This window comes from Caretta caretta, chromosome 8, assembly GCF_965140235.1.
Source record: "Caretta caretta isolate rCarCar2 chromosome 8, rCarCar1.hap1, whole genome shotgun sequence".
NCBI classification, from domain to species: domain Eukaryota; kingdom Metazoa; phylum Chordata; order Testudines; family Cheloniidae; genus Caretta; species Caretta caretta.
Window position 1 is genome coordinate 108,617,789 of NC_134213.1, and position 26,355 is coordinate 108,644,143.

General features: G+C 43.0%; 1 protein-coding gene across 12 annotated transcripts in view; it reads right to left on the reverse strand.

Annotated features, from left to right (window-relative positions):
* PTPRF (protein tyrosine phosphatase receptor type F) overlaps positions 1–26,355 on the reverse strand; it is a 605,446-nt gene that overhangs the window by 359,035 nt on the left and 220,056 nt on the right. For all 12 annotated transcript variants that reach the window (XM_075131918.1, XM_075131917.1, XM_075131916.1 and 9 more), the window contains one exon: positions 1,666–1,825. In XM_075131918.1, the coding sequence (XP_074988019.1) occupies positions 1,666–1,747 (82 nt within the window). In that variant the 5' untranslated portion in view covers positions 1,748–1,825. The remainder of the gene's footprint in view (positions 1–1,665; positions 1,826–26,355) is intronic.

Sequence of the window (26,355 nt, forward strand, 5' to 3'; positions counted from 1 at the left end):
CCCACTGTTAAAAAATGATACCTTTTTTCCAGTCTGAATTTGTCTAGCTTCAACTTCCAGCCACTGGATCGTGCTAGACCTTTCTCTGCTACACTGAAGAGCCCCCTATTAAATTTCTACTCCCCCTGTAGGTACCTGAAGGGCCAAAATCCATGTGCTGTTTATGTAAAAACCTGATATAGGTTGTGTCAACTCTTTTTACAGGCCCAAAGTCCAGAGTTTGGTCAAGAGGCCCAGTAAACAGTGAACAATATTAGCTAAGAGAAGGAGAACAAATAAAAGACAACCTTGCTTTTTACTAAGGTACGCTTGGTCACCAAAACGCCAGATGGGGAGCAGTAATTGGAGCTCTTATCTGAAGCTGCAAACAGACCAAAGGAATGAAAGCAGCCCATGATGTTTGTGTCTTCTCCTCTGGCAGAGGAGGTAGCCATGCTCTCCCCACACACCAACCTTGAGTTTATGGAAGAGGTTCAAGCATGTCAGCATGAGATATGGCATCCTCCTCCCCTCCCCAGATACCAGTGTCTGCCTTTGGAAGTGCAAATGACAGCAACTCAAAGACAATTCCTATTGCCCCATACTTTTCAATGTTTTTCTACTTTAACCCCCAAGTATGTACCTGTTGGACAATCAGAGGAGCTACTTCATTCCTATGGACCCCAAATCAGAATTCAACAGATATATTTTATACTAACACACTTTACACGTTGTTTAAAGTACAAATTGTATGTTACTTGTTAACCTGAAACCATGGGCAGAGACATTATGTAATCTTTGACTATTGGCTACTGTGTTTATCTTTCAGAATAGCAGCCGTGTTAGTCTGTATTCGCAAAAAGAAAAGGAGTACTTGTGGCACCTTAGAGACTAACAAATTTATTTAGTTAGCCCTATCAAGGGGCTTGGGACTACCTACCTTGTCATTTCCTTCTGCCCATGGAAAATCCATATAATCCAGTGTAATCAATTATTTGGCAGTGTCTCTGAGCCTAATAAGCAAGGTGACACTCCGCCAGCGCTGTGTGTAATAAACCCACGTGCTTGATTCTACATGGTGTCCATTTTGTTCCTTCAGTACTTATGAACTGTGATCAAGTCACCTCTTAACCTTCTCTTTGTTAACTAGATTGAACTTCTGAGTCTCTCACCATAAGGTGTGTTTTCCAATCCTTCTCATAGGTCTTTTCAGAAACCTCTCCAATTTATCAGTATCCATGCAACCATCTGACTGCTAGGCTTCAGCAGAAGCATGGAGGTTTTGAGGGTCAATGAAATTAATAAAAGAATGGGGAAAATAAAGTAATGGAAATTCCCTGTGCACGGTAGCAGCTCCTCCTCCCAGTACAAAGCTGTGTTTAGTCCATTATAGCTGATCAGAATCAAATCTAAGGTTTCAAACTCACAGTCATTAGACATATTGCTCCCCCAATGCCACACAACTCTTACTGACGGTTTGTTTTTCAAAGTCACAGAAAAGGACAAGATTTTATTTTGTCCTTCCCAGGCATGTCCTATTTAATCGCACTGGAAACAATAGACCATTAGAGTTACTTTTCCATTTCTCTCTCAGCACATACCTGAGCCAAGCAGGTGAATATTTGATGGAAGAAAATATTTAATGTTCATGAGGTTTTAGGAAGTTACGGTTTGAACGTTACTTACTGTCTGCCTCCATTGAAGGCATCAAGCAGCACAGAACTACTGCTGGTACAAGGAATACTGGGACACAGAAGTGAGGCACCATATTCCAAAGCAGAGCCAGTCCTCCTTAGTCTGAAGCAAGTGGCCAGTACATCCAGCATTAAGAAATGCAGACTTATTCCTACAAACAAAGAGAATAGGAGAAAATGGATCAAATCTAAAAGACAAGACAGTAAAATTAGACCATGGTGCCCCAGTATCTCACCCCGAATCGCAAAAAATATATACATATCATAAACTCAGATTTTTTTAAACGTCGGTTTAACCATCTTTCCTACTTTAACAATGCTGTGCCAATGATGCCCCTGTGGCATGAGACATGTCCTGGTTACACACCTGGTTAGTATGTTCCTGGGCCCTGGTTTGAAGCATTGCATGTAGATTATGAGCATTCTGGAAGGAAAGTGGAGCACTAGGGAGACCACTTATCGCACACGACACTACTCATAGCACTCTTGCTGTTCATGAGAATTTCAGAGAAGGGCTCAAGTCCTAGCTCTGGGGACAAAGATTTTGGCTGTTCTTCCTTTTGGGGTTTTTTGTTTTGATTTTGTTTGTGTTTGTTTTTTAACCTTTTTCTGAGATTCACAGATATCATAAAAACTTTTGACGGTGATGTTAAGCATTGCGTTTTAGGAACGTTACCTTCTGACAAAAACAAAAAGTGTTCAGACAATGGCAGCAACAATGGTGCCCAGCAAAATGTCAGGAAAATCCACCAAGACAATATTTACATCCTATCATACTATCTAACAGTCAATGATGTTTCTTCTTCCCTCTATCACTGTATTATACAGTAAATCTCTTCACATGTTATATCATACAATACAAAGATAATTTTATTTATGTAGTGCCTTCTACAGCCAAGACATCTGAAGGTACTTTACACAATAACCTAGTTCTGAACTAGATATGGAGAAAATACTGATTATTCCATCCCTGCTTCTATTATCTCAATACAAAAATAAACCCCAGTATGCTCAGAAGCAGGATTCTGCACGCTGAAAGAAATGCCCTTCGTAACAGCCTGACACCCCATTCTCTTCTTGCTGGTATCTAACCCCTAAATCCTCATTTGGCTCCCGCAAAAGAGTTACTGAAAACTCCATTAAGATGTCCTGCTCTGCAGAGACAGAGACAGATAGTTGTATCATTACCAGCAGCATCAACTTTATTTCAACAGGAAACTCAATTCAAGCCCCAGTTGGTTTGCCCAATGTTGAACAGCTCTGTAAATATGAATGAGTGCCTGGGCTAACAGTGAAGATTATGCCTCTAACTTCTGCAGGTGCTGTTAACTTATTCAACCTGATAAAGCGAGAAAAATTCTGCAGCACGCTTTCAGCAGCACTATTATATCTGACTCATCAGCAATAGAACTGTAAGAGGGCTACTCTCCTCACAAAAGGCGCTAAGTATTCAGAATTACTGTGCCAAAACTAACATTTTGTGTCAAATTCCACCTCTGATCAGGGCAGAAAATGTGAGAGGTTTACAACTAGCTTAGAAGGCAGCTTGGATATTTACCAGCCTAACTTTTGAAGGAGTCATTTTGTAAGAGTATTGGCTCAGGTCTGTCTACCAGACAATGCTCAGAAGTCACGTGAACAGCAGCATGGTTTCTCATGTTCCTCATTCAGAGAAAACTTACAGAGAAACTCCAACTAAGAGAATAGATCTGTCTCCTCATTCCTGTCTCTCTTCAGAAAACGAATTCAAATTTGCTCTCGTCTCAGGTTTGACAGAATTATGACTTTTCAGGCCCGTGAGCTGGACATAAATTGCAACATAAGAAATTGATGAATTTATCAGTTGTCCCATAAGGTATTTTATAGACTTGCTCTTTTTGCAACCGTTCACTCCCTTAAACTAATTTACCATCTTGGTTAAGAGAAACCAAATTTCTTAGGCAAAATTGTTCTTACCCACCCCAATCCCCATTGCCCCATGGCTAATAAAGCCCCATAGTCTTTCTTTGCCCCTCAGTAGGAAGAATCCTCCTCCTCCCCACCTCCATTGTTGCAGTGTATGTGGAAAAACTGTCTACATACAATATTTAAAACCCTCTAAATTGGAATGCTTTAATTTTTTATAAATCTAAGTAACTGTCATTCTGTTTGGAAACTGAAAACATGAAACGGGCCTCTATTTATATGGTTCAGCTCTCCCATTTTTAGAAGCAAACAGCTCTCCCCAGCCAGACAACTGAGCATTTGATGCAACATGACAGAAAGTCAGGTGAAGCACAATGAACCCTTAGGAGGCAGATGTTACCCATAGCCGAACAGCTGGCAGAGGGAAAATCCTGAACCAAGACGGTTAGAGGAGCTCTTCCCTTTGCTGCAGGAGTGGCGTCAGAAGAAAATTATCTACAAACAAGTGAGATAAGTTTGACAATGAACTAAGCATGCATCCGATGAAGTGAGCTGTAACCCACGAAAGCTTATGCTAAAATAAATTTGTTAGTCTCTAAGGTGCCACAAGTCCTCCTGTTCTTTTTAAGAGTATCAGTGATTCATATAGTGCTGGGCAAAACAGGGAGCAGCCAGCTCTGTTGGGAGAAGGTTAACTCTAAAACATTGAGAGAAATCATAACCAGCACTGAATAGCTCAAGTCCTCCATGAACTTCTAATAAATGAAATAAGTGGGTCATCAGCAATGAGCAGCACACCGAAGAGCTGGATGAGAAATCTCAAAGAAACTAGGTGAGGAACAAGAGACTCTCACAAAAACACACATTAAAATTAAGCTACTTAGGAAGGGATGCTTGGAACAACTTGAAAATCAAGTGAAGACAAGGGATATTTGAATCAAAGATTTGAATCAAATTCATCAAGGGGAAGAACTGCCAGATCCAGTTTTGCTTATGATCACAAGATAAAAACAATCCCATCTTTGTTGAGAAACATGATGGGTTTCCCTCCAGAAACTTTTCTGAGCAAGAAGATAACTCCAGCACATCAATTGTATCACTATCTGACATAGGAGACAAGGAACAATTTTTCCTAAAGAAAGCCACAACAAAAGGGAGCTGCTTTTTAATGGTGGAAAGGTATAAAATGCTCTGAAACTGGAGCCCAGATATGCAGATCGGGAGATGTGAACTAAACACTGTCCAATCCCAAGAGAGGCTGCAGATCTCCCTGCTCTTTCCAGACTTGCGCAGTATAATGGGACCCCCTTTGCATTGTACATATGATGTCCTAGAGTAGAATCTGCACAGCCTAAGGATCCTGAGGAAGACACTGACTCGTCCGTATGGAGAGAAGTGTCCACAGCACTTTGGGGTCCTGAACAACATAAAACTGACCAAGCAAAGCACATGCAAAAGTAGGGTGGTGAGCAGCGAATGAAGCAGGCTACATTATTAACAGTGATGATAATAATCAGTATAGATCAGCGGCTTCATCCAATGCTAACATCTAATCTGCATACTGAAGGAGGAATGGAAAACGTATGGAACCGGGTTAATTAAAGACTATCATAATGCACACACACAAAGTAGCAGAAATAGAGTTGTGTAGGCAGTTCCTGACTTGTCTTGTGAATGTTTCACTTTGAAGCCTTAACATATTTTTAGCACAGTGTGTTTTTGTTTTGTTTTTTGAGGGGGTAAGGAATAGAATACAAAGACACTAGTGTAGCAATATGAACAAGACTCAATCTGGTGATACTGCAAGATGCAAACTATAGGGCAAATCTGAAAGATATGAAAAGGGAGATCTATTTGGGAGGCGATGATACCAAGAGAGATTTAGCGTGAAACTGGATGGGAGCTTGCAGTACAACAGAGAGGTAAAAAAGCTGCTGCACGTGCAGAGATATCACTTCACAGACCAAGGTGAGACCATGCCTAGAACATCAGTTCCCAACTATAAATATAAAACAACCTGGAGAGAACTGACCAGCAAAATGTTTAAGGGGCTGAAGGGACTGACATACAAGACAAGCGGCAAGTATCATAGAGATTGGCTAAAGAAGGAATCCGATAACGATCTGTAAGTATGTGAAGTGTATAGACACCAGGGCGGGAAAGGAAGTTTATGGCTACTCATGGTTGCACACCTTTGGCTAACGGAATGAACAGAGCAAAGGGAAGTTTTGGCTGAATATCCCGATAAACTCCCTGCAGGTCAGATGTGGGAGACCGCAGTGCATTAAAGCACATAAAGAACATTTAGTGACCACCAACAGGGCCTACATGGACCAATTAATGTGCACTTTAGAATTCACACCCCTGTAGTGTGCATTACCCACTGCGTACACAAGTCCTAAACTGAAATTAAGAAAATATTCCCTCGGCACCTGCAGAAGAAATTACAGCTGCCAAAAGCTGGTTTAGCACTTGAACAAACTATCATTTATTTGTATCCATCCTGTTCAGCAATGAGCATAACTTCTGAGACTCTATTACTGTTTTCATGACACCTCCAAGGATTTTATTCTCTTTACTTTTAATTTTAGAGCTTTTTGACTAACCTCATTTTATTTAAATTGCCCTTTCTGAAGTTGTGTCACATTTTGATACCCAATCTGGCCAGTGGAATTTAATTATATTGTAGTTAATAATACTTAGTAGCCTCAGCTACAGTCACTTCCTGAATCAGCTCCTGTATATACTTAAAAATATACTGATTGGTCCTTATAGTGCTGTGATATAATTGACAAACTGTGACCGTATAAATCATTGTTGCAACCACTGTTCTATATTTGCAGCAAATATTGTACAAAAGTTGTCGTGTGAGGTGTCTATGACAATGTTATGATTTGCTGGTTATGATTATGCTACCTGTATGCATGTATCATTTTTCTATTTAAAGTGGTATGCATTGGCTCGATACTGTCTGTATTTCAAACTTGTGCTATGCTTCTGGGTGACACCCCAGACAATGTGGCATCAGCTCTGCCTAGTCTGCTCGATGGCCCATTAAGGACCCTCAGCTACACAACTGACCCATTGAGAGAAGGCAGACACACCTTGTGACCCAGCAAGGTATGCAGGGACAGGCCTATGGACAGAACTCTGAGGTTTTTCCAGGCCATATGCTGGGTGGCTTATGGTTGGAACAAAGAAAGCACAAACCACATGGCAAAAGAACTATAAAAGGCAGCAGCAGCATCTCCATTTTGTCTTTAATCCTGCTTCTAACCTCTGGAGGAACTTTGCTACAAACTGAAGCTCTGAACAAAGGACTGAATGACCCATCCCAGCTGTTGATGTACTCCAGAGACTTGATTTGTGCCTGTAGTTTATTCCATCACTGCTACAAGCCTGAACCAAGAACTTTGCCATTACGGTATGTAATTGATTCCATTTAACCCATTCTAGCTCTCATCTATATTTTTTTGTTTTTATGAATAAACCTTTAGATTCTAAAGGATTGGCAACAGCGTGATTTGTGGGTTAGATCTGAATTGTATATTGACCTGGGTCTGGGGCTTGGTCCTTTGGGATCGAGAGAACCTTTTTTCTTTTATTGGGTTATTGGTTTTCATAACAATTCACCCCCATAATGAGTGGCACTGGTGGTGATACTGGGAAACTGGAGTGTCTAAGGCAGAGGCGGGCAAACTGTGGCTCCTGGGACCGTCCTGCCCAGCCCCTGAGCTCCTGGCCGGGGAGGCTAGTCCCTGTCCCCCCTTCCCCGCAGCCTCAGCGCGCCACCAGCTTTCTGGTATGCCTCTCCTGCCGGGCACCGTGTCAGCGTGGCTGGCTCCAGCTGGGCTGCGAGCTCCTCCTGCTCTGAGCAGCATGGTAAGGGGGCAGAGGGAGGGGTTGGATAAGGGGCAGGAGATCCCAGGGGGGGCAGTCAGGGAACAGGGAGTGGTTGGATAGGCGTGGGAGTCCCAGAGGGGGGCCTGTCATGGGGCTGGGGGTGTGGATAGGGGTCAGGGGGGCAGTCAGGGAATGGGGGGGTTGGATAGGGGATAGGGGTTCCAGGGGGGGGCAGTTAGGGGTGGTGGTCCCGGGAGGGGGCAGTCAGGGGACAAGGAGCAGGGGGGTTGGATGGGTCATAGGTTCTGAAGGGGGAAGTCAGGAGGCGGGAAGTGGGAGGGGGCCAGGCTGTTTGGGGAGGCACAGCCTTCCCTACCCGGCTCTCCATACAGTTTCTCAACGCCGATGTGGCCCTTGGGCCAAAAAGTTTGCCCACCGCTGGTCTAAGGGAATTGCTTGGATGACTTATGGTTAGCCAGTGGCGTGAGACCGAAGTCCTCTCTGTTTGGCTGGTTCGGTGTGCCTTAATGGTAAAGGAAACCCAGCTGTAACTGCCCTGCTCTAAGCAATTTGTCCTGAATTGTTACTCTCAGTAGTGTCCTGCCAGAGGCCGCATCGTTACAATTGCAACTGCAGACAGACACTATTGTCTCCTCCTCCCTCTCCCAACAGGCTCTCATGAAGCTTCCATGGCACTAAAAGTGACATTTGTGTTGGCATCCTTTCGTCTGCAAGAGATTATGGGAATTGCAGCCTATGATGTAGATGGTTTGCAATGTCTCATGTGACTGAATTATCCAATCCGAGATGTACATGATCTCTAGCAGTTATTGCAAATGTATCTATCTTGGTTGGGAGCTGCTTGCTTCCTGTGGGTTCTTTTCTCTTCAAGCTGTAGGAGACAGCTTCTGTCATGGACTCTGATACCCTGATGGAGACGATGGCACCACTTTTTACGATCACTTGCCAAGATTTCCCATCAGTCAGGATCAATTCCAAATTCCTTTATATCTCGCTTGCTTGCGTCTTTATAACGAAGCTTGGGACACCCTGTTGTTCTTGTTCCCTCCGATAGCTCCCCGTATAGCATGTCCTTGGGTAGGCGTCAGTCTTCCAAACTATTCAGATGATCCAGCCAGCGCGGTCGTCTTTGCTTGACCAGGGCTGTCACACTTGGTAAATTTGCCCTTTGAAGAACTTCTGCATTGGTGACTTTATCCTGCCATTTGGTGTCGAGTATACGGTTGAGTATACGGTGTAAACAATGTAGGTGGAAACTCCATGTTTCCCCAACATACATGAGAGTGCTGAGGATGCAGGCTTGGTACACTAGCATTTTGCTCTTGATGGCAAGCTCTGAGTTGTTCCATGATATTTTAGTTAGTCTGCTAAAGGTGGTGGCAGCCTTTCCAATGTGAACATTTAGTTCTTCATCCAGTGAGAGGTTGGTGTCACTGTAGAACCTAAATAGCTGAACTTCTGGACCACTTCTAGCTGGTTTGCATTTAAGGTAATTGAAGGATCTTGTGGAAACCCTGTCCTCCTAATACAACCATTTTCTTGCTGATGGTGACAGGGAATGCCTGACAGGCACTTGAAAGGCAGTCCATGAGTTCTTGTAGTAGATCACAAAAAGAAAAGGAGTACTTGTGGCACCTTAGAGACTAACAAATTTATTTGAGCATAAGCTTTCATGAGCTACAGCTCACTTCATCGGATGCATGCAGTGGAAAATAGAGTGGGGAGATTTTATATACACACAGAACATGAAATAATGGGTGTTACCATTCTCTGTGTATATAAAATCTCCCCACTGTATTTTCCACTGAATGCATCAAATGAAGTGAGCTGTAGCCCACGAAAGCTTATACTCAAATAAATTTGTTAGTCTCTAAGGTGCCACAAGTCCTCCTTTTCTTTTTGCGGATACAGACTAACACGGCTGCTACTTTGAAACCTGTAGTAGATCGTCATTGTGGGCTATGAGGGCATCAGCAGCAGCAAATAGGAAGTTCCCTGAATAGCACCTTTTTGACTTTGTTTCAGAGTAACAGCCGTGTTAGTCTGTATTCGCAAAAAGAAAAGGAGTACTTGTGGTGCCACAAGTACTCCTTTTCTTTTTTTGACTTTGGTCTTTGACTTAAGCTGGGATTGGTTGAAGAGTTTCCCATCTGATCTTGTGTGGAGATGCACTCCACCTTTCATGTCTTTAAAGCACAATTTAAGAGTACCGAGAAGATTCCATGGAGTGTAGGGGCAAGAACACACTGTTGCTTCACATCGCTTTTCATCTCAAAGCTGTCCGAAGTGGACCCGTCAAACTGGACTGTTTCTCTCATGTTATTGTGGAACGAATGTATAAGACTTAACAAGGTTAGCGGGCATCCTATCTTTTCTAGTACTGCAAATAGACCTGCTCTGCTGTGTTGAATGCTTTGGTAAGGTCCACAAGGGCGATGTACAATGGCCGGTTTTGCTCTCTGCACTTTTCTTGGAGTTGACGCAGAGAAAATATCATGTCTATAGATGACATGATACATTACATAAATTAACGCAGTCTATAATGGTACCCTCTAATTTTCTTTCTACATATGTTTTTCACCAGGACATCTGAGTGCCTATGGAAGTGGGAACTGTTCCCATCTAACTAATCCAGTAATCCTGTCTGACAGTGGGCCATACCAGATGCTTCAAAAGAATGTGAAAGAGTCACTCTACAAAGGACAATTACAGAGTAGCCTGCCCATAACAGATCATTTGGTGTATGACCTATGCCATGATGGAAGGTTTATAATATCTCTAATTTAAAAAAATTAATCTAATCTAATGTAACTGTGAACGTTCTCAGCGGTAGATTTTGATATTACTCCTCCTGAAGGATGTTGAACTTCGTTATACTGTAGTCATTACTAGTGGTTCAACTACAGTTACTTCTTGAACCTAACTACTGTGGATTGCAAAAGGTTAAGCTCAGAACAGCCTCTTCTCTTGTGTGCTCTAGAACTAGTTTTTCCAAGAATCAATAGTTAACGGTGTTGAAAAATTGCTTCTCTAACCTGTGCTCTGACATGATATAATGATCAGCTTATACACAGGTAGTTATCACCCATAATTACTGCTTTATTAGATTTAATTTCCTTTTTTATCTCCATCAACATTGCACACGATCCTTTTCCGAATCAGGAGGCTCTCAGATAAAATAGTGAGGAGGGTCAAATAAGCAAGCAGGTAGATGGAATATATCCGCACAACTCTATTTGTATTCATAACTCAGGGACTGTGAAAAGACAAGTTTTTCATGTAAACATTCTTCACCCTGAACTAAAGCAAAAAATGTTCTCCATCTCCTGTAAGATACTCAAGACATGGCAAGCCAATGATAAAATAATAATGTCAAGGGAAAAAGTCTGATTCTCATTTCCACTAGGCCCCCGTTATATTGGTCTGATAAATACAAATATAATATATTCACCCTGAGCAGTGTAAAGGAGCCTCAAAGTAAATGAGAATCTGCCCCTAGAATTAATGAACATTTAAGGTTGAGATATCAGGCACTCAAATGAGGAAATTCAGTGTTGACGTTGAGAACTCATCCTTAACTCTGTTTCTTATGGTTTACAATGAATCTCTCTCTCAAATTGTTGCTGCATACTTGCAGAAAACTAAACTTGAATTTCTTATACAACAGTCTGTATAGTAAGTTATGTAACACTATCACAGTCTTCATACCCTGCTAGGCTTAAGTCTATCACCCTCTTTCATGTGCTCAAAACAATCTGTTTTTGAAGAAAATCGATTAATACACATTACAACTCTTCTTTATTTGGCAGATTAATATGGTAGGCTTCAGAGTAACTTTCTGCTTGAAAGGCCCAGACAGCTGCATTGACACTGCAGCAAATCACAACACTTCGGGATGAACAGTCGTCCAACACATCCACCTTTCACACCACATGGCAAGTCCCCAGATCTCTGTCCAGCAGAAAAGGCCAAGATTTGTTCCAGTGCTGTCTTTCGGCTCATATTTTCCTGAAGACATGTTTGCAATATTACCATATGAGTGTGCGCACTGCAGAATCTGCCTCATGTGAGCACTGAAAGCTCACAGTAGAGGAAGACGGCAACGCTCCTGGGTGGCTATTGTTCCATGCTGCCTGCTAGTCTTCACGAAAACGCAGCCTCATCCATTTCAGATTGGGAAATGCAAAGAGGAAGGGAGAGGGCAAGAACACACTATCTATCCTAATTGCATCAGTCTGTACAATTGCCCCCATGACCTATGACAGTGAAGTGCAGAGGCTGCTGCAATAAAGTTAAAAAATAACTACGTGCAGCACTGATGCAGGAAGAGCTCCTAATTATCCCTCCATATTTCTCACTGCGCCTCGTTCTTTGACTGTTTCAGTCCCTGTTAAGATCTTCGTTTTCCATAAGGCTCAAGACAAACTTACTCAGCTTGTGCCTTGGTACCTGGATGACACCGATTAGTATAAAAACTACGTGACCAGCAGTCAAAACTGTGAGTATATGATGGTCGCCTATCAGTTTATGGTGGGCTTTTACCTCTATACTACAGGGATAACAAACATGGTAGAACAGTAGTCATGACTGGAGTACAGGAATTGAAGGTATGTGCTGTTCAGGGAAGACGGAAATAAAGGCAGTACAGTAGCATTGTGTATTAATAAGGAGGTAGACTAAATAAATTAGAAGTGATGGAACATCACATGCATCCGACAGATATGATAATCTTCACTTTCCAGGATAACCCCAACCATGATCTGAAACACCTGTTTATTTGCTCATCTTTAACCAAAAAGTGAGGAGGAGGAGGTCTGTTTTACAGGAGAGGACCAGGTTTGACATTTTATTTACTCTAGAACTTCCTACTATCACAATTACAAGGATGTTTTCTTTCTATCTCAATTACACCTCACAAATTTTATATATCCTCTTTACCAAGGGAATTGTCCCATACTAATAGGGTGATTCAAGATAAACCTGGATCCTAAGAAAAGATCCACCTGAGAAAGTGATGTACCTCACAAAGAAGTGCCCTTTTGTAATGAAGATTTTTGCAGACAGCAAATGGAAAGACCTTTGTAAAAAGGCTCATTCCATCTATCATCTGTAGAAGCTTCACCACATTGCTATTGAAGTTATTCACTCTTTCCTTCCAGGCTACAGCCTTTAAGTGACCTTGTGTAAGACATAAAGGGGATATATAACGTACAGCCTCCTGGGATACCATTCAGTAACATTTTACAAGGAAAGAAATTACTGTTAGTTGGTTTTTCAATCCATTCATGCATTAATGTGCTGAAATATACACTTGGAGTCATTAGGATCGGATTCAACACACACACACTTTACAGCACTTAGGAGGAAAGCCATTTTAATTCTGTTAGTTGCCAAAACTTAAATTCCTGAAGGCAAAAGCTTTATGTAGAAAGGAACAAAGCAAATTTTAATGGAAAAAAATGTTAGCCTGTTTCCAGATTAAGGAGAAACAAAGGAAACCCTCATGTGGCATTCAGCAACTAAAATTCCAAGAAAAGGTAATAGCTAAGCTATGCTCTTAAACAGAGCTAATGCTAAAGTTCACCCACTGACAGAAGACATAGCATCTTATTAATCAAATCCAAGCATATCAAATTAACAGAAGTATGGAATTCAGCTCTTCAGCTGTTGCACCCCTTAGCAGATATTGTTCTGGCGCTTGAGACATTGACCTAAGGCCATGGGACCTCACCAGCTATCCAGGCCTTTGTCACCTGCTGATTGGATACAGCAATGAACTCCATTATGTGCAACCCCTGAACACCACTCCGAAATTTCACTTCATGTGCAAATCGGCTGCCTGCTTTGCTTAGATGTTTGTCATATTAGACTTGCAAATTCAAGGTGCTGAGCTTCGAGGTATACAACTATATATGACTTGCACCCCAGCTATCTAAGACACTGTCCCCCCATACTTCATGAACAGAGCTGAGACTCTGATTAACCGCCTCTAAAGACGTGTCTGGGAGCCAGACACAGAACCTTCACTGTGAAAGAACCTTCACTGACTTACGTGCATCCTCTATTGGTCCAAAAGTCAGAGGTTTTTTTTACCTTTAGCCCTCTAGCAAGGACCACGTATTTACTCAGCCTTTCCCCTGAAGGCATGGTACAAAGGGCAAAGTTCCTTTTACGGGTCTGTTCTGAATGAGCTCTCTTAGCTCTGTTTTAACCCAGTGGCTTTCAATATAATAGATCTGCACCAAAAGGTAAAAACCAGCACATTTTATAGATTGAATAAATACAAAAATTTATTCAAATATTAAAACCACAAAAAAGTTTATTACATTTTAATTGTTGCCTGGTGGTGCCTAGCTGTATTTCTAAAGACACTGCCATTAACAAGACTATCTCATTATGCCTATGCACAAAGTAATCAAGGTCAGGACTGCTCTGGTTATAGATAAACTGCTGCTGCACCGCCAGGTGAGGGAGCACCACGCACTTTAAGTGTCCATTCACCCCACCCTTCCGTGTATTTGTATTACTGTAGCACTAGCAGACTTAGTCACGGAGCAGGAACCCATTGCACTAGGCAGCGTACAAACATGGAACAAAAAAGTGATCCCTGCACCAGGGCACTTATAATTAGGGCTCCTTGTCAGTCTCGGGGGTCGCGGAAGTCACAGATTCTATGTCTTTCTGCGACCTTTGTGATTTCTGCAGCGGCTGGTGTGGCTGACCCTAGGGCTGCCCAGGCGGCCGTGGGGAAAGCCACACTGGCCACTGCTGGAGTGGCTCTGCAGCCAGATGCTCAGGCGGCCCTGCTCCCGGGACCACCTGCAGCTCAGTGGTCCCTGGGGCAGGTGGGCAGCCCCACAGCCAGCCACATCGGGACAGCTGAAGCAACCCTGGACAGCTGGCCCCGGAGACCACCTGAGCAGCAGCGGGTGGGCAGCCCCAGGGGCGGCCAGAGCAGCCACTGCTCATGGCCCCTGGCCCCCAGGACCCTCTCCAGCAGCAGCAGCCCCCCCCCTTCACATCACCCCCAGAGCAGTGCCCCCCTGCCCCAGAGCTAAGATGTAGTCAGGGGTATATAGTACAAATCACGGTCACGGGCTGTGAATTGTTGTTTATTGCCCATGACCTGTGCATGACTTTTACTAAAAATCGTCAACTAAATCGTAGCCTTACTTATCATCGAAGGTGTATATCTATATTGGCATTTTGTCTGTATAACTGTACCACACCCCTCTGAGTGACATAAGTTACACCAACAAACACTGGTGTGGACAGTGCTATGTCAGCAAGAGACGTTCCTCCACCAAAATAACTACCGCCGCTCCTTGGAGGTTTGAGCTAGAGGGGTAGCTCAAAACCTTGTTGCTTTCACCAACAGAAGTTGGTCCATAAAGCATTACCTCACCCACTTTGTCTCTCTAATATCCTGGCACCAACCTGTCCGCAATAACACTGCAAAAGAGCATTCTAAGGGTAAATATACAAGAGAACACCCCAGGGGTCCCACTTTGCTTTAGAATGTAGCTTTAGCATGGGGCATCTCAGGGCTATAACCTTCCACTTGTGTCTTTGACACTTGTACTCTTAAGAGCTATGTGGGACTGAAACCTGTGAGGAAGAAAATCTCCATCCAACTCTCGTGCACTGTGAGAGCTATTTTTCCTTCAAAGGGTACTTTTGAGAAGAGCTTTGAATCAACTGCAAATATTTATCATCCAGTTTTTATTTTATTCCCTCTCGCTGCCTTTTAGAAAAGCTGAATCTTAATGTAGGCCCTGGGGGGGAAAAAGGTAGGTGTGGAGAAACATGGCGCACACTCCATTACAGGAAACAGGGAGAGCACACAGTGGCGTTTGCCTGATGCAGCTGGTATCCTCTCTGCCTGCATTCACAACACATTACGTTTCTGAACTAGCATTGAAGACATGAAAACATTTGGAAAAACATCAATAACCAGCTCATTAAGTGGAAGAACTGAATACCCAAGCACTGTCAGAGCTGGATTAGTGATCCAACTCTTCTTGGAAGATCTTGGCACTACAGAACATATTTTACACAAAACAGGTGGTTCATGAGAAGTGGTTTGTTTTTTGCCCTTCTAAGAGATTCTGTAAAGGGGTTTAAATAGCTATCCACTGAAACTCACTTCGTCGAACCCCATTAGAATATTGCAATGAAATCCAATTAATGATAAAAGAAAAAGACTAACCTATCAGTTCCATTTGTTACAGAATCCATTACAAAACAGATCCCACAGGAAGTAAAAAAAAAAGTGGTGTGATCAAAAATATCATTCACTCTAACCTCAGCTGTTGAAGATATACAACCCCAAACACCTTGCAACAGAATCAGGGACATACCTAGGGTTGCCAGGTGTCCTGTTTTCGACCAGAACGCCCGGGCGAAAAGGGACCATGGCTGCTCCAGTCAACACCGCTGACCAGGCCAATAAAAGTCCAGTCGGAGGCGCAGCGGGGGCTCCCTGCCCGCTGTGGCTCTGTACAGCTCCCAGAACCAGCAGTGTGCCCCCCCCCCCGGCTCCTACAAGCAGGGGCAGCCAGCTCTGCAGCTCCCATTGTCCGGGAACCGCAGCCAATGGGAGCTGCACGAGCAGCACCTGCAGATGGGGCAGTGCACAGAACTGCCTGGCCATGCCTCCGCATAGCAGCCGGAGGGGGCACATGCCGCTGCTTCCGAGAGCTGCTTGAGGTAAGCACCGCCTGGAGCTTATACCCCTAACCCGCTCCTGCGCCTCAACCCCCTGCCCAGCCCTGATCCCCCTCGATCCCAGCCTGCACCACCCTCCTGCACCTCAAACCCCTCATCCCTGCACCCCAACCCCCTGTCCCAGCCCTGACCCCCTCTGAACCCTTTGGTCCCAGCCCAGAGCCCCCTTCCACACCCTGAACTCCTCATTTCTGGCCCCACCCCAGAGCTCACACCCCCTCCCGCACCCCAACCCCCGGATCCAGCTCAGTAAAAATGAGCGAGTAAGGGTGGGGACAGCGAGCGACAGAGGGAGAGGGGGATGCAGCGAGGGGGGGGCAGGATCTCGGAGAAGGGGCGGGAGGGGGTGGGTCCTCAAAAGAGGGGTGGGGCAGGGCAAGGGTGTTTGGTTTTGTGCAAGTGGAAAGTTGGCAACTCAAGACTAAACACCCAGTCTTTTTAACCTTTCCTCAAAGGTCAGATTTTCTCAAGCTTTTTATCATTATTATATTACTATTATTACTCTCCTCTCCCTCTCATGTGTCCACATCTTTCCTGAAGTCTGGTGCTCAGAACTGGACACAGTGCCTCATCAGTGCCAAGTCATGTCTTATAGAAGATACCTGTTAATACAATACACCCCAGAATAACATCAGACTTTTTCACAGCCACATCACACTTGACTCATATTCAATTTGTGAGCCACTATAACCCCCAGTTCCTTTTCAGCACTACCACCACCTAGCCAGTTAGTCCCCATTTTGTAGTTGTGCATTTGAGTTTCCATTCCTATGTGAAGTACTTTGCACGTCTCTTTATTGAATTTAATCCTGTTGATTTCAGACCAATTCTCCAATTTGTCAAGGTCCTTTTGAATTCTAGTCCTGTCCTCTAAAGTGCATGCAACATTTCCCAGCTTGATGCCCTCGGCAAATTTTATAAGCATACTCTCCACTCCGTTATTCAAGTCATTCATGAAAATATTGACTAGTACCAGACCCAGGACTGGCTCCTGTGGGACCCCACTAGAGACGCACTCTCAGTTTCATAGTGAACAATTCATAAGTACTCTGAGCATGGTCTTTCAACCAGCTGTGCACCCACCTTATAGTAATTTCATCTAGACTGCATTTCCCTAGTTTGCATATGAGACTGTAATGTGGGACTGTATCAAAAGCCTTACTAAAATTAAGATATATCACATCTACTGATTCCCCTCTATCCACTAAGCCGGTAACCCTGCCAAAGAAGGAAATTAGGTTGGTTTGGCATGGTTTGTTCTTGACAAATCCAGGCTCACCATTCCTTATGAATCTATTATCCATCCATGTTCTTACAAATTGATTGTCAGATATCAAAGTTAGGCTGACTGGTGAATAATTCCACAGTCCTCTTTGTTCCCCTTTTTAAAAGTAGGTACTAAGTGTGCCCTTCTCCGGTCTTCTGGGAGCTCACCCATTCTCCAGAAGTTCTCAAAGATAATTGCTAATGGTTCCAAGATTGCTTCAGATACTTCCTTATGTACCCTAGAATGAATTTCATCAGGCCCTACTGACTTGAGTAGATCTAGTTTACCTAAATATTCTTAAACCTGTTGTATCTGGTTGCCATTATCCTTTTAAGTGACGACTGAAGACATGAATGCCTGAAAGGGTCAGCCCCTTGATCCATAGACAGGAAGTAGAAGTGCGGGGGGTGCTGGATCACCCCCTGTTTTCATGTGGGGCCACTGGCCTGCAACCAGGGCTCCACTCCCCAGCTTAGTTTCTGGGGACTGGCGCCGCACCTGGGGCCCTGCACCCAGGACTACACTCTCCAGCTCTGCACCCGGGGCTCGGGTCATGGCCACTTGCCCCGCTCCCCAGCCACTGGTCCCAGGCCCCACACCTCAACCCTGCACTTGGGGCTCAGGTTACAGCCGCCAGCCCCACTACCCGGCCGCTGACCCTGTACCCAGGGCCCACACCAAGGGCTCCACTCCCAGCCACTGACCCTGTTCCCAGAGCTCCATGCCTGGCCCCACTCCCAGGCCTCTGCTCCTGGACCCACATGTGGGGTCCTGGCTGCCAGCCCCTGCCCAGGGCTCTGCTCCTGGCCCCACACCCAACCCCAGCTGTGGCCACAGCCTCGGCCCCCTTACACCTGTCCAGGTCCACCCCTCCCGGAGACACAGCCCCGCTCCCAGCCTCAGCTCAGGGGGGAGGAGACAGGGGTACAGGCTGTGGGTTGGCTTTTAGAACCTCCTCTACTAAAAATGTTCCAGTGTCACTGCTCTGATCTTATTTACTGAACTCCCCACTATTCAGCACCCATATTCCAAGAGAAGCCAGAAGTATTTTCTTCCATCTATTCGGGAGAGGGACACGAGAGAGACTTGATCATAACAAGTTCTGGCTCTGCAGGGAGGGTTCATAAAGAAAGTCAGTCAGTTATTCAGATAGGGCTCACAGTGGGGTTGACTGCTACTAAAACATTTTTTTAAACTGAAAGTTGCTAGCTGAGGGACTATTGTATGATCCGTAGGACTAAACCTTTTACAGTTGGATGCTACCCCTGTTTTGTTGGGAACACACCACAAAACCCTGCTCTCAACCAGCTGTACTAAAAGATTTCTAACGTGTCACTGATGGCTGAGAACCACATTCACTTGGTCCATTGTTTAAAAAAAAGTTCCACTTTAATTTATCATACTACCTGCAAGTCAGACGTCCTCCAGCTGAATGAGAATCTCAAGCCCCCTTTCATCACTGGGGAGTGAGAAGAGCTGGCAGAGCTGCCTGCTTGCTCTACTGAAGATGTTACATTAAACCAAAAGCAGTGTCACTTTACCTTGAAAGGCCTTTTAAAAGAGCTTGAAGCAATTCAGCTGTAACAGCATTTGTAGGTTTTGGATTAACTACAAGCCTTTTTTAACCCTTTAGAGACTCTATATGTGCATATTCCCATCTTTGTATGTATTCTGTCACACGCTGGTGAGTTAAGCATTAAATAGTACTGCATGTAATTACTGTAACTTGCAAAGAAGCTCAAATTACAGAGGTCCATATATTTTCCTCCCCACCAGAAAGGGCCTGCAGACTTTAGTAAATTAGCCCAAGCCTTCCACTCATATCATTTGCAACTTCCCTTGTTAACATCCTGAGCTCAGAGGGGCAATGAAAAGGTCAAAATTCTACTAAGACCGTGCTAAAATATTTATTAAACCATTACCTTAAAACATTTCCAGTTAACACGAATACAGAAAGATGTCTACCTCTTGGGACTTTGTAAATTCATGATTCATATCATAGAATTTTTCAAGCCCTTTTTAACAGTTTTCAAGCTGTTAATTGCCAATACAGTGCATTAGAAACCGCAAAAATAAAATTTGATTTGAATTCTTTTGAAATGAAATATTAGCAAAAAATGCTTTGCCACCAATAACTGCTTCTGTTTGTCATTTTTCTGAACAGCTGAAAGCCTGAGGGAACAGTACAGGGAAAAACAGCAAACCAGCTCTTTAGTCTTTTGTTTATTAAAGTCCTGAATTTATTCAAGTGATTTTGAATCTTGAACTGCACAAGACAATCTTCTGAACCATTCTATACTCAGTTACTGATAAGGAAGGACCGAGGAGTGGGGGGGTTTGGAGAATCAAAAATGTCCTTTAAATGTAGATACAGTACTTCGAAAGAAAACATTACCTAACATAAGCACAACCATCACAGCTCTCAGATCACAATGGTGAGAATATGTATTTACCAGAATCAGATTAAGTCCTGCAGGCATGTCAGCCAATCTTCAATAGAAACAAAGTTAACATACATGAGTATTGAAGAAATTCAGAAGTGGGAGGAAGGCAGAGCAGCAGAGCAGTTTTAGCAATAATTCAAAAAACACAAGCTTGTAGTATCCTATTAAAAACCGGGCAGACTGAGTTTTAAATGGCTAACATTACTAACTAGGCCAGCTAGTATACGACTGGTCAAGTGATTGATGTCTATATGCCAAATTAGCTGTGCTATTTTTACAAGCCTCTTCTTGAAAGTTTAAGGTGACTAATTGGTCTCACAATTCACCAAATACTGAAATAGAGTGAAATTTCTCCATGCGACTAATTCCACCCAGCATGAAACAGGTAGATCTGTTAATTGATTTCATGGACTCTTCTCTTCAGTGAGCTTAACAGCGAAGTGCTGAGGAAGGAGAGAGGGAGAGAGAGAATTACTGAATGACTGTGTGGTATTTCATTACTAAATGACTGCTGACAGCTGGGCAGCCCCATTCTTTGTTCACTACATTCAGCCAGAAGGCCCAAGAGAATTTTATAGCAGGGACTACTGAGACATTTTTTACTGCATTACTTTATTACTTTTCTCCCCCAGAAACTCTTAATAGATGGAATAGGTACTGCATACCATTACAGTCTTCCATACAACAGTGATGCTGCACAAAGCTATAGGATGGCTTGATGTTAATATCTGACCCAATGATCACTAATGTGGTAAAATACATCACAGGCTTCCTTACACTATCTGCGGGACACGCTCACCCTTTACAAGAACAATGAGGTACTGATTTAAAATACACTTTTGAGCATTCCTCTCATTGTGTTATTTTTTCAGCCGAACACATACATTTCAGGACAACATGTACACATTCTATAGATTATATATGGTGTACGAAACAGTCCCAAGCAATATCCAGAAGTAGAAGATACAACTCCTGTCACTCATATTAAACAGGGGGAAACAGTTTCTACACGTAAAAATTAATATAAAAATAAGCAATCATGGGGCCACTATCCTATTATTTGTTTTCATATTAAATCCAATAAAGACCTCCATTCGATATTTAAAATAAAGCTTGCTGTAGACTTTATAACGGATTATATAAGAACTTGTTCACAGGATACCACTTCCTCACCATGTTCCAGGCAATAAATAAAGTTATAAAGCTTACATATAATTTAATTGGCAGTAGACCCTGCTCTAGAACTCCTTAAGTTCAGCCTCTTACATTTGCATTTCCCCTCCCCTGTCAACCCCTCTGTTCATATTCCCTAGAGTTTATTCTGCAAGAAGCTCCTGGGAAAAGTTGGAGTTTGCATCACAGATGGATTCCAAGTACATTGCTTGCAATCTGAATCTAGACTCCACACCTGGTAGTTTAAATCTGTACGCAAGCAGAGGAGAACTAACTGGCTCGATCTATTTTACTTCATCTTTTCAACAATAAATTACTTGTATAGTGCTCACAAAAGTCAGTCCAATCTAAGAACACAAGCAGCACAGGAAACTGGGGAAGAGGGACATAATCAAAATATACATGCTTTTTATATAATGTATACATTTTTGTTAAATAAATTAGCTTCAACTATACCTGACTGTTTCTTAGCCAATTCATTATTATTTGGTCAACAACAAGAAAAGTACAGGCTTTCCTCCCATTCCTCCCCCACAATGCATTAATCTACAACTTTACAAGCAGGATCAATCTATCACAGGTCTATCATACCATATAAAATGAAAATGGCTCTAAAATGCGCCTGTACATACCAATTAATTATTAAAGACACATTAGCTGAAGCTTTTCACCTGTCATTTAAAAAGTTAGGAATAAAATGACATGCCATTCATTCAACTAATGGAGCACAGTTTACCCATATTCATCAGTTCACACTAACAAGAAGATCCTAATATTATCCATCTTGCTGCTGCTGAATACTCCAAGTAGATCCTAACAGAACGCACCTTCTGTGTGGCTAGAGGTGCCAGTTCAAGCAACTTCAGAGTAGGGCAAACCAGCAGGTGCAGTGAATGCAGCAATAAGCAGCATGTGTACCTCCAAGCTATGAAAAGCAATTCCACTGCATTAATCTTCGACAGGAAAACAAAGAAGAAAAGCATGAAACTATGAGACAAGGGACCTCACAAATGGTGGATCCAGCATCCCCAGAAACCACGACTGATGTTTTTAGCTGTGCTTTCCTTGGTTTAATCAAATGAAGTGGCTGGCAGTGATGAGAATGGAGGAGCTGGGAGAAGCCAGTCTGCTTGACAGGCAAGCTTCTCCCAATCCAACCAAAGAAGTGAGTCTGTTGCCTCCACACCTGGAGTCAAAGCACTGACAAAACAGAAGTTTAATTAGTTGGAGGCATATAACTCTAGGTTTCAGAAATAAACTAAAGTTATTTCTAAATGCACCCAAGCCAATAGCACCAGGAACAGATAACAAAACAGCGACTTCAGAGAATATCGTATTGCTACCACTTGTGGCCTGAGCTTTATTCTAATGGCACAAATCAAAGAATGATTATCAGTTGCATAGACAGTAAATGGCCTGATGATGTAACCAAAATAGAATTGCTTCACCCAGAATGGTCACTTAAGGCCATAACTGGAATGATTCAAAATAAAAACATTCATTAAAATCATCACGTCAGAAGTGGGAGGAAGGCAGAACAATCTTCAAAATATAATCTTCAAAAAATAATTCAAAAACCACAAGCTTTTAGTATTAGACTTTCTAGAAATGGAGAAGCAGGACCCCACCCCCACCCACAATATAATACCATAAACCTGTAACAGTTTGCATCTCGTCTTTTACAGTCTCTGAAAATGTACTTTTTATGAATACAAATGCTAACAAAATTCATTCCAGCTATTTTAACATCAGGCATCCATATAAAAATCTATATCCAATTTCATGAAAGATTCATATTTTTATTGGAAATGTTCTAAACAGTTTAAGGTTAGTAGTAGTGGTGAGTCAAGGTAAAGGCATATTCCATCAGGCCTCTAAGGGGAATACCAGGTGTAACCATAATAAATACATTTCTATTGCCTCGGCTTTTATAACTTTTACAGGCAATAACCTTTCTAATAAAACTACCAAATGAGCCCTAGTGTATATATGAAATATCTCAACACTAAAAAATGAAACTTATGTTTAAATGTTTTGTTTAATCTAACCTACATCTCTTCCACAGAAGCTCAATTTCTCAGCCCATCCCCACTGCCATGAATTAAATAGTGCCCCACAGAAGAGACTGACTGGCCACTCTTCCAGCCAAACATTTTTAGGCTGATGATTTCCCATCCCACCATCAACCTCAACCTAGACCAATCCACACAAGTGCTCCATTTCCTGGACACTAATGTGCTAATAAGAGATGGTCACATTAACACCACTATACCGGAAACCTACAAACCGCTATACTTACCTACATGTGTCCAGCTTCCATCCAGGACACACCACACAATCCATCGTCTACAGCCAAGCTCTAAGATACAACCGCATTTGCTCCAATCCCTCAGACACAGACAAAACCTACAAGATCTCTATCAACCATTCTTAAAACTACAATACCCACCTGCTGAAGTGAAAAAACAGATTGACAGAGCCAGAGGAGTACCCAGAAGTCACCTACTACAGGACAGGCCCAACAAAGAAAATAACAGAATGCCACTAGCTGTCACCTTCAGCCCCCAACTAAAACCTCTCCAACCGCATCATCAAAGATTTACAACCTATCCTGAAAAATGATCCCTCACTCTCTCAGATCTTGAAAGACAGACCAGTCCTTGCTTACAGACAGCCCCCACAACCTGAAGCAAATACTCTCCAGCCACGACACACCACACAACAAAAACAGTAACTCAGGAACCTATCCTTGCAACAGACCCAGTTGCCAACTCTGTCCACATATCTATTCAAGAGACACCATCATAGGACCGAATCACATCAGCCACACCATCTGGGGCTCGTTCGCCTGCACATCTACTAATGTGATATATGCCATTATGTGCCAGCAATGCCCCTCTACCATGTACATTGGCCAAACCGGACAGTCTCTACGCAAAAGAATAAATGGGCACAAATCTACATCAGGAATCATAACATTCAAAAACCGGTAGGAGAACATTTCAACCTCTCTGGCCACTCAGTAAAAGACTTAAGGGTGGCAATTTTGCAACAGAAAAGCTTCAAAAACAGACTCCAACGAGAAACTGCTGAGCTTGATATGCAAGCTAGATACCATTAACTTGAGTTTGAATAGAGACTGGGAGTGGCTGGGTCATTACACATATTCAATCTATTTCCCCATATTAAGTATTCTCACACCTTCCTGTCAACTGTCTAAATTGTCCATCATGATTATCACTACAAAAGTTTTTTTTCTCCTGCTGATAATAGCTCATTTTAATTAACTAGCCTCTTACAGTTTGTATGGCAACGTCCACCTCGTGTGTGTGTGTATATATATATATATATATTCATATATATTCTTGCTATATGTTCCATTCTATGCATCCGATGAAGTGGGCTGTAGCCCACGAAAGCTTATGCTCTAACAAATTTGTTAGTCTCTAAGGTGCCACAAGTACTCCTGTTATTTTTAGGCTGCTTCACCATTGCTCACGCATTTATTCGATTTACTTAGCTTTCCAGCTCTGAACTAAATTTGGCTTCAAAGTGACTAAACTGAAGAGGACTAACTCTGTATTTCATAAAAACGCTGTGGGAGATTACATAGCACGTCATTCTTAAGGCTCACATACTAAAAAGGCAACTCCCATCAGGTATAGAGGTCACCATTAAAAAGATACCATATACTTAGCCACAATTATGTCCGACTCTGTACATAAGAAAAATTGTGGTACCTCCAATACCAATATTGGATACAATTGTCAGATGCTGCTGTTTTAGTGGCAGCCACAGTATAAAATGCAGGTTGGATGTGGAAATAGTTTTTATCTAAATTCACGTTTCTGATTCATTTCTCAACAGCATGACCCTAATTTTAATCTATATTGTTCAAGAAAAAGTTTTGAGTTTCAGTTGCCAAATACATTGCATCTACTAAGGCAACTGTACATTTTAAAGTTGATGGAACAAATCAATCTATTGTATTTAAAATGTCCTTCAGGAGCTCTCATGTCTTATGCCACTTGTGAAAGATTTCTTGTACTTGTGGCATCTCTAAATTAGATCTCCCAGTGCTGGTGAATTCTTCATGCCCTATGAGACAGTGTCATAAATAGAAAACCCAGGGAATGTTCAGAAGAGACCACCTAGTTAGGTACTTTCACCTTCCTTGTGATTTGCAAGTGCCACAAACCAAGATAACTTCTGCTCTTCAGACCCTTACTTTACCTAATGTCTCCTGGCTCTTTGACCTCATTGTAAATATTCTAAAGCTTTGTTTCTAAAGAACATAGTATAAACAACACATTTCAAATTTCATCATGAACAGGAGAACCTGCCACAATCTACAATATTTCATCTGCAGCTGATTTCCCCTTAGATTTTTATGTCCTTTTACCTCCAAAATATACATCTTGAGGGTCACCCCTCATTACTACTTGAAGGATGTCAGGAAGAGAGAAAGTATCAGTTATTCAAAGCTGTACTGAACTTCTGTGCATTAAGATAGAGAGGGAGAAGGAAGAGTGGCATAGAGCTGTGCTTTCAACGTGGTTCCGGAGATCATGTAGCCCAAAGCTCTAATCCGAGCTCTGAAATGGACTCCTCCCATGACCTTGGGCAAGTCACTTCACTTCTTTGCTGGACACTCCTGTCACAAGATTTACTATTCACCCGGGGGGGGGGGGGGAGGCGGTGCTTCCTTCTGGCTCATTTGCGAATTAGCTCTCAACCATTCTCACGCCCCCTCATTCAGTTGCTTGCCCCGTTGTTCCCTCCTCCCCCCAATCTCTGGATTCATGTTACTTCTTTATGGCTTGGCCCTCCAGACAGGTCAATAAAGTTTTCCCCTTCCACGGTTACCAAGTGCCATTGGACAATCCACCTCAGGCAGTCTTCTGGTTCACTGCTGAGACCGTGCCAGTGCTCTGAGGGCTGATGGGGAACCCAGGCCCACTCAGTACTCCAGGTTCCAGCCCAGGGACCCTATGCCCAGCAACCAAGGTCTGTTCAAGCTCCAACCTTGTTACCAATTCCCTGGGCTCTTTCCTGCCTTTCCTCCCTATCTTTCACCTGCCCTAGGTAACCACTGGAGCTTGCTCTGCTCCCTGCAGCTAACCTCCCGCTAGGGCAGAGTCAGTATTCCCCAGGCAGGATACCAGGGTTTCCTCCACCCAGGATTCTTCATAGAATCATAGAATATAAGGGTTGGAAGGGACCCCAGAAGGTCATCTAGTCCAACCCCCTGCTCGAAGCAGGACCAATTCCCAGTTAAATCATCCCAGCCAGGGCTTTGTCA